The sequence below is a fragment of the Sitodiplosis mosellana genome, unplaced genomic scaffold (assembly GCF_009176505.1).
Source record: "Sitodiplosis mosellana isolate CC-2019 unplaced genomic scaffold, AAFC_SMos_1.0 Smas_scaffold_5854, whole genome shotgun sequence".
NCBI classification, from domain to species: Eukaryota; Metazoa; Arthropoda; class Insecta; order Diptera; family Cecidomyiidae; genus Sitodiplosis; species Sitodiplosis mosellana.
Window position 1 is genome coordinate 1 of NW_022601096.1, and position 9,691 is coordinate 9,691.

The 9,691-nt window shown below is 34.9% G+C and overlaps 1 protein-coding gene across 1 annotated transcript; it reads left to right on the top strand.

Annotated features, from left to right (window-relative positions):
* Window positions 1–9: 9 nt before the first annotated feature.
* Window positions 10–1,965, top strand: LOC129573004 (uncharacterized protein K02A2.6-like). The gene is made up of 3 exons (XM_055453140.1): window positions 10–343; window positions 503–952; window positions 1,028–1,965. Exons 1-3 carry the CDS (start codon window positions 10–12, stop codon window positions 1,963–1,965), a joined length of 1,722 nt encoding a protein of 573 aa, XP_055309115.1.
* Window positions 1,966–9,691: the final 7,726 nt, after the last annotated feature.

Consider the following 9,691-nt stretch of genomic DNA (forward strand, 5'->3'; position numbering starts at 1 on the left):
CAAATTGTCATGGGAGTGAACGACCAACGACTACAGCGAAAATTACTGGAAATTTCCGACCTCGACTACACCAAAGCAGTGGATAAGTGCCGCACGCACGAAGCGACAAGCGAGCAAATGACGAGCATGAATAAAACAGTCTCTGTGAATGCATTCGAAGAAAGCAGCCACGTGGCCGGTAAGAAACACACACAAAACCGCAAGCAGCACAAATCCAACAACAACAACACTAAGCAGTACAAAAGTGGCAACAACAGCGGCAGCAGCAAAGCAAATCGAAGCGACTGTGCGAATGAAGGAAGAGGACAGCAACAACAACAAACGTACAACACAAACCGTAATGGTAACACAAGCAACGTTGACAGGTCTGATAAAATGATTGTAAATTGTAAATATTGCGCATTAACACACAAGATTAGACAGTGTCCAGCCTACGGTAAAAATTGTACATGTTCACGTAAAAATCATTACAGTTCTGTTTGTAGATCTAAAAATGTTTCAGCCGTTTCAGCATACGAATCAAATTGTGAAATTAGTGATAATGAAGAATTTTTAATTTCATCAATTGAAAAGGTTTACGCCATTGAAGATGATGAAGATGAAGTGAGCTATCCGTGGATTGAGAAGATATGGATTGGAGGACAATTGGTTGCATTTAAAATTGACACCGGTGCCCAAGTCAATGTGATTCCACTGAGTGTGTTCCTTCAGTTGAGAACGGAGATCGAATTGCATCGAACGAATGTCAAATTACGAGCCTTCAGCGGGGAAAAATTGAAACCAGTCGGTATGTGTTCTCTGCTTGGCAAATTTAACAAAAAGTCATGTGATATGAAAACAGCTGTTGTTGATATTGACATAATGCCTATTCTCGGTTTGAAATCATGCATTCAGTTTGGTTTAGTCTCGCCAACAGTTGAATCGCGCACATTCACAAATACCGCGTATCAAAGTAAAAAATTATGACTAGATCAAGTTAGCCTTGACAAAGAGTCTGTGTTGAAAAGTTATCCTGATTTGTTTAAAGGCCTCGGATGTTTCAATAGCGAATACAAAATCAGCGTTGACAAAAATGCAACACCAATCGCTCACGCACCGCGTAGAGTACCATTGGCAATTAGACACAGATTAAAAATGAAATTAGATGAATTAGTTGCGAATAAAATAATCGAAAAGGCTACCGGTTATTGTGAATGGGTGAATCATTTAGTCACCGTTGAGAAAAAAGACGCTGAAAAATCACTGCGATTATGCATCGATCCAGGTGAATTAAATAAAAGTATTTTCAATGAACACGCATTTATTCCAACTTTTGAAGATGTGTCATCACAATTAAATGGCATGAAATATTTCACAGTATTAGACCTGAAAGATGGTTACTGGCACGTTAAATTAGATGAAGAATCGAAAAAACTTTGCACTTTCGCAACTCCCTATGGAAATTACAGATTCTTAAGATTGCCATTTGGGATAAAAACCGCTCCTGGCGTGTTTCAACAATTGAATTTTGAGAACTTTGGAGACATTGAAAATGTAATGATTTATTTTGATGATATTTTAATAGTGGGTCGCACACGAAAAGAGCACGATGAAGTATTGAAAAAGGTTTTGGACCGCGCAAGAGAGAAAAATGTACGCTTCAACATAAACAAAGCACAAATTGCATTAGAAGAAGTGAAATATTTAGGTCACATTTTTTCATATAATCAAATCAAGCCTGATCCAGAACGTCTTTTAGCTATTGCTGAAATGACACGACCAAAGAACAAAAATGATTTACAAACATTTCTTGGAGTTGTGAATTTCATGACTCCGTTCATACCTAATTTGTCAGATCGAACGGCTCCGTTGCGTGAATTGATAAAGAAAAATGTTCTTTTCCTTTGGACAGAGTGTTCGATGAGATCAAAAAATGCATTCTTAATTCGGAAATTCTCGTGCCTTTCGACATTTCAAAAGAGTTAATTATTCAATGTGATGCGTCACAGGGTGGCTTAGGATGTGGTTTGATTCAAGATGGCAAACTAATTTCGTTTGCGTCACGCAGCCTAACCGCTTCTGAAAGAAATTACTCTCAAATTGAAAAAGAAATGTTGTCAATTATTTTCGCCTGCCATAAGTTTCATTTCTACACTTACGGCAGAACAGTGCGAATTGTCAACGACCACAAGCCCCTTCTTGGAATCATGAATAAAGAAATACACAAAATAGCGTCAGCAAAACTACAGAGAATGAGACTTAAATTACTCAATTATGACATAATTCTTGAACATGCACCTGGCAAAACGATAGTTTTAGCGGATTATCTATCGAGATATATGAGCAAAAGTGAAAAGGTTTCGGAAGATCAATCAATTACTGAGTCGATCTTGTCGATTAATGTGACAGACGCGCGTAAAATCGAATTACAGCAAGAGACGAACAATGATGAAATTTTAGAGCAAATCAAGGAATATTGCAAATTCGGATGGCCAAATAATAAAGACAAATGCGATCCATCCACGAGATATTTTTATAGACTCAGGTCCGACATATTGCTCGAAGACGAAATCCTGTTCTATAAACAACGAATAATCATTCCGAAATCCATGAGAAAAGAAATTTTGCACCAATTGCATAAGCCGCACTTCGGCATAAACAAAACGCTCAAACGTGCCCAAAATTCAGTATTCTGGCCAAACATTTCCAATGAAATAGAGCAAACAGTTTCAAATTGCATTATTTGTCAAGAGAATGCGCCGAAAATTCAAAAAGAGCCGCTCTTGCCACATGACATTCCGAATGAACCGTTCAAGAAAATTGCATGCGACATTTTAGATTTTAAATCAAAGAGTTTTCTTTTCGTAGTTGACTTCTATTCGAAGTGGATAGAATTAGTTAAATTGAAAGGCAAAACTGCTCATCATGTAAATACAGAATTATTAAGGCTATTCGCTACATTTGGTTACCCACATATAATAATTGCAGATAATATGCCAATGGGTTCTTATGAAACCAAACAATTCGCAAAAAAGCATGATATTGAAATCATTACAAGCAGCCCTAATTTCCCACAGTCAAACGGAATGGCTGAAAAAGCGGTCGGTATTTGTTAAAATATTTTAAGGAAGTCAGAGAATGAAGAAGATATTCTCAGAGCATTGCTCGCATACCGCACCACACCAACCAAAAACATGTCATATTCGCCAGCTCAGCTAATTCAAAATCGAAATTTGAGAACTGAATTGCCAATGCACATCGATAAATTTCGACCCGAATTATGCATTGACGTCGAAAAACATCAACAAGCAAAGCAAAAGATCTGTAAATCATATTACGACAAATGTGCCAAGCCGAGAAACCTCGACTTAAAAAATGAACAAAGCGTTTTATTCAGAAACAACGACAAATGGCAACACGGGAACGTTGTTGATAAACACGATACACCACGGTCATATGTTGTTCGATCTAACGGTCGAGACTATCGTCGGAACACACGGCACATTCGAATATTTAATGAAAACACGAACCAAGACAAAACAAATCAAACACCGATAGCCCACGTTCATCGAAAATGCACACGGAGTGGCCGAACTTATAAATTGGTGTTATTTAATGAAATCTTGTTCTTTGAAGTAAAATTTTCATTCAATTTTTTTCATTTAGCTTAGATTATTTCTCTTGAATATTGTTTCCTGCCTTCTTTGAATTGAGATTAAGAATACATTTAGTAAATGAAAATAAATAACATATACATATATTTTTGGAAAAAAGGGAGGCAAAGGACACAGTTAGAAAAAGGGAGATGTAGCATAAGTATCTGTCATCACTGACACTGACAGCTATTGTTCATTAGTATTAAGAATCGTACAATAAATCAGTCGTTTACCAGCACTCATACTGTTCACTCATTCACTGCGTTACTACAATGTATAGATTTCACTATATAAACCAATGTATTCACAGCAGCGTGAACCCGCGTTCCGAGGATTTCATACAAACTTCCCATGTAGACGATCCGAAATAGGCAACAGTCGAAAAAAAAAGTTTAAATTTTTTTTCGATTTTCATATAGTATTTTTTTCATAGACAAATCACGACCAAAACCACCATTAAAATGAATCATCATACCAATGGACTCAAAAGTGTATCAAACATTTTTGTTTCAATCATGCATATTTTTTCAAAACAGTACATTGAGCGCGTCGCCGAACAAAGTGATACAACGTTCTGTTACTGGAACAAAATGAAACACTTGCCGCGCTTCGAAACAAAGCGCAACGTAAATAAAATAGTGGCCAACGATTTCATGTTTCATATTGATCCAATAACAGATTGGTGTTTCACTTTGTTCGGCGATTTTTTTGCGTTTCGTATTCATCGGCGAAGAGTCAATACGTTGTTTTTATGCTCACGGGTTCATATGTGCATGTGAAATGCGAAGCATTAAATAAGAAGGAACAGAGAAATTGTACATAGGAACGGTTTATGACTGTACCGACTTTGACTGTACCAACTAATATTTCTGAACTCAAAAAATTGTTCCACTAATGGACGTAAACTAATTGATATTTCGAATGAAACCTATGTTCTAAATTGGTGTTGTGCGAAAAGAAAAAATAAATATAAATATATTAATGAGTGATGCAGTTCATGGTAAAAGATAGCGTCAGTCCTAATGAGGGTAATTAATGAGCTTCTGCGTGCATCGGACAATACCAACCGAATCATCGGTGCTTGTGAAACGGGATAAAAGAGGCATGATCAATCCTACATTTCATAATTTTAATGTTTTTATTCCCATTTACGGAATGTGTGGAATGTTTCAAAACAGAACAAAAGAACGTTTTCAGTTGGCATTAGTGAGGCTTGTGCTGGTTTTTTTTCGTCAAGTTTGAAAAATAATTCAAGTGTTTCGATTCCTGTAAACAAAGACCCATTATCCAAACTATCTCAATAGAAAAACAATCCGTTGGCAAATATACAAAGGGAACGAAAAATACAAAGCAAACAACCGCTGAAGTTACAGCTCTTGCGGCGATGATACGATTCTCATCGGAATTTTTCGCTTTTGTACCGGAAGGAAATGGTTTCAAGCATATCACACACACAACATACAATGCATCCAATTACTGCAATATTTCATAATAAGCCGAGCCCATTCATTCACTTGTGATAAAATGTGACCACTGACTGAGAACCAGCGATAGAGAGACAGCAAAAAAAAACTACGTGGCAAAGCAAAGTTTTAAGGTTTATATGTTCACGGCTTTTTTATTTTTATTTTTATTTTTATTTCTATGTGTGTTTGGATAAAAATGGAATTTTAAATATGAATTCGATTTTTATACATAAAGTATAAAATTATCAATCTAAACGCTGTGTTGAATAGAATTTGATGTGAACATGATGTCGTCCGTTGATAAAATCGGATAAAATCCAATATGTTGTCGAATTTATTAGAATTCTAATAAAATCGGCACCATATTAATAACCACATTTTATTAACATTTTAATAAAATCTACACCACATTAATAACCGAAAATTCACCATACTAATAATTATTAATATGTTAATAAAATGCACTATATTTATTAACGTTAATAAATATGGTGTTTCAAAATTTTTATTAATTATTAAAATATGTTGTTCATTAACATATTAATAAAATATCGATTTTTGACAGCTGTACATATTTCACATGCACATATTCCGTATGCACACATTTCACATGCACACATTTCGTATGCACATATTTCACATGCGATGCACATATTTCGCATGACGATATTTCGCCATAAGATTTTACCCGCTAAATTTACAAAACTTCTATATTTTACCACCAAAAAGAAACTGTAATGATTTTACGCTCAAAAGAACATTTTATTTGATAATTGAAAGGATTTAAAAAGATTGATGAAAATACAAGATTTGATTAAAACTAATTTGTAATATGAAATATAGATAAAAAGATTAAATTGAAATAAAAATTGGTTTGACAATATAAAATGGAAAATTCTCTAGTAAAAATAATTGAATTCAATTTTTGTTTAGGGGAAAATTTGTTTGCGAATATTGTTGTGGGTAACTTATTTTTAATAAAAAAAAAATTTTTCGAACATTTATATGTAAAAAATTTCATTGTAGAAAGTGAACAGAAAAGAGGAAGATTTACTATTGGATAAGCTATAGTAATGCTAATGAAATCAAAGGAATATTTACTTATCAATACTAGTTCTTTTAAAACTTAATAAAAAAATTCTAAGCAGTTCATGATACATTGTTTTATTCAGTAGAGTATGCCGATTCGTGTGCAACTGTGTGTTTGTATCTCGAACTTATCTTTTTCGTATAAATCTCTGATTTTTTGGGGTCCTCGAACAGATCTTTTGCACGTTTTAATCTTTGTAATACATAGTCTTTTGATTTTTCTTCGATGTTTGACGAGTTTATAATATCAGAGAGATCTTGGATGTCTTACAAAATGTACTCTGCCTTTTCGTGATTTGTTACATTCAACATATCGAAGTAACTTTCTGCTGTGTCTATGTGTTCGATCAATTCGAATTCGAAATTTCCTTTCAAAGCTTCCAATTTTAAGATCGCTTCATTTTTCATGGTTTCGTTGATTTGTGATTTGTGTAAGAAGTGAATGCAGTCTACAGTAAAATACCAATTCTCCTTTGGCGATTTTTTTGTATCGTCCGAAAATTTGTCGAAATATGCCGTGTGGTATGCAACTGTGTGTTTGCATCCCGTATTTAACATTTTTGTATAAATCTCTGATTTATTGGGGTCCTCGAACAGATCTCTTGCACGTTCTAATCTTTGTAATACATAGGCTTTTAATTCTTCTTCGATGTTTAACAAGCTTATAATACCGAAGAGATCTTGGATGTCTTCCAAAATGTTCTCTGCCTTTTCGTCATTTCTTACATTCAACATATCGAAGTAATTTATTGCATTGCAAATGTCTTCGGCCAATTTGATTTTAAATTTCTCTTTCATAAATGACAATTTTGACATTGCTTCATTTTGTTCACCGGTTTCATATTCGTTTTGGGTGTTTGATTGCTTTATGATGTCATGGAGATTGTCGATGAAATTCAAAATGTTGTTTGGCTTTTCTTCGTTATCAATGTTCAACATGATGTAAATATCTTCTGTTCCGTTAATGTGTTTGGCCAATTCGAATTCGATTTTTTTTTTATAGCTTTCATTTTAAAAATCGCATCATTTTTCATGGTTTCGTTGATTTGTGATTTGTGTAAGAAGTGAATGCAATCTACAGTGAAATACCAATTCTCCTTTGGCGATTTTTCTGTATTGCCCGAAATTTTGTTAAAATACCTTTGGCTTACGATATTTTGAAGACTGTAGTTCCTTATGGCCATCGGACTCGAGTTCGCCGGACTCTAGTTCGTGACACCTATTTTGAGCCAATATTTCGCTGTAAATATTTTTATGATGCTCGAAACAAGATATTGCTTTCTCTTTCAATGGTGTTTCTATGATTGATCTTTCTATATAGTTTTTTCTTTCTATGGCAATTTTCAAAATTTCCCTTGTACTATCAGTATCGTCAATATCGAATATTTCGTAGTAATCTTTTGCATCGATAATGCGTCTGGCCAAGAATACATCATTGCCATATTTCTGTCTGGATTCTGTGTTGCTAAGGATGTCGTAGGTTCGATGTATCAAGTCATATATTTCATTGCCTAACTTACTTTGTATGGTACTGAACATATTTTTGTCTGGATGAGAATGACGAAGTTTGTTGTATGCGGTTTTCAGAACTTCGGGAGTACATCCTGGTTCCACTCCTAATTTCGTGTAAAAACTGGAAGCTTTCATTTGATTCAATTCGGGTTGCAGGAGTTGATCCTTCATTTCTCTTGCCACGGCATAAATTGAATTGCGATCAATAGTCTGTAAGTAGAAATCTTTATTTTAGTGGTTGTTCAGGGGAAAAAGTAGGAACCAAACGAAAAATTTTACAAGTTAAAATTTGAATTGAAAAAACTTACCATTACTCCCAAATCCTTCACTCTTTGCTTTCATCTAAATTCGAGCGTTTTGTTATCGTCCCGCAGATTTTTAATTATTTCTTTGGACTCTTTTGCTTCGCTTTCGGATTTTGTTTTGTTCTCAAATAGCTGCTTCCTCTCTTCCCTAAGCCCGGCAATGTTCAGCTCCAGCTTTTTGTTCTCTTCTGTGAGCTTATCAAGTTTGGACAACAGCTCTGTGGTTTTTTCTTCTGCTTTTTCGTTCTGTTTTAGCTCTAGCTCCAGTTCCAGCCTTTTATTCTTTTCTGTGAGCCTATCAATTTGGGACAACAGCTTTTGGGTTTTTTCTTCTGTATTTACGTTCTGCTTCAGTTTCAGTTTCAGCTTGTTGTTTTCTTCTGTGAGCTCACCAACTTGGGACAACAGCGTTTCGTTCTCTTTTTTCGCTTTGTCGAATTTTATCTTTTTCGTTGCTGGAGCTGAATCATTATTTTTTTCCTTTCTTTTGCGTTTGGAATTTTGTGCGGAGTCGTCATCTTGTGAACGTGTTGAGATTGAATTGTCATTATTCGTTGGTGGAACTGAATCCTTGTAAGGACAAACTTTCTTGCGTCCGTTTCCATTCAAATGTCGTTTAATTAAAAAACTTGTATTGAAACCTAGATGAATTAATGAAAGAGAAAACTTATTTTTAAAAAAAATTGACATGAAAAAATATGATTATGAATATAGTACCTTTTTGACAGACGTGACAAAAGTGTGGTTTTTTCTTTTCTGCCTCTGGGTCGTAATTCTGACATGCTTTTTGATGTTTTGTCCATCCATCTTTCTTTTCAAAATGCCGGGGGCATTTCCCACAAGCGAATTTGTATTTAGTATAAAACTGAAATAAGAAACAAATATAAAATTAAATTAATTAATGGTTTGGAATTAGAATTGAGAAAAACATTTTATACATTTTAGTAGGATTTACAAACGTTTCGACAAATACCGCAAACGGTGCTATAAAAACGTAATTTTTTTGTAGTGTTTTATTTTGACAGTTCAAAATACCGCAGTAATAACGATAAAGAACGAAAAAAAACGTTTTTTGGGCGTCATATAACGGCCCTTTGATAAAATGTTTATCACGGAGGACGGTAGTCCGACAAGTGACGCCCCATAAACTGTACATATCAAGCCAAATGTCAAAAAATGCCAGTTTTTGCGTCACGACTATATATATACAGCAAGTAAGCTATTTTCTTAGGACATTATTCGAGCCCCGGCATGTTAGGTACCGTTGGAAAGGTCTTGGTCCAAATATTCGAAAACACCATATCCGCCATGCCAAAAGTGTGGTCTAGTCAGAAATATAGTGGTTGGAAAATTTCCATAAATTTTCAAATTTATACCCAAAACCCACGAAGAGGGCACTCAGGGGGTGGTCTGAGGTATTCAAGAGAAGCTCTCCCTCGTCACATTTCCAACTCCGGTCTAAGCGTCCCGCTTGGTTCGAAAACGAAAAAGTTATAGGCATTGGCAGTTTAACCATGGTTTACATATTTCACATGCACATATTTAGGTACCGTTGGAAAGGTCTTGGCCCAAATATTCGAAAACACCATATCCGCCATGCCAAAAGTGTGGTCTAGTCAAAAATATAGTGGTTGCAAAATTTCGATAAATTTTCAAATCTATACTCATATCCCACGAAGGGGGT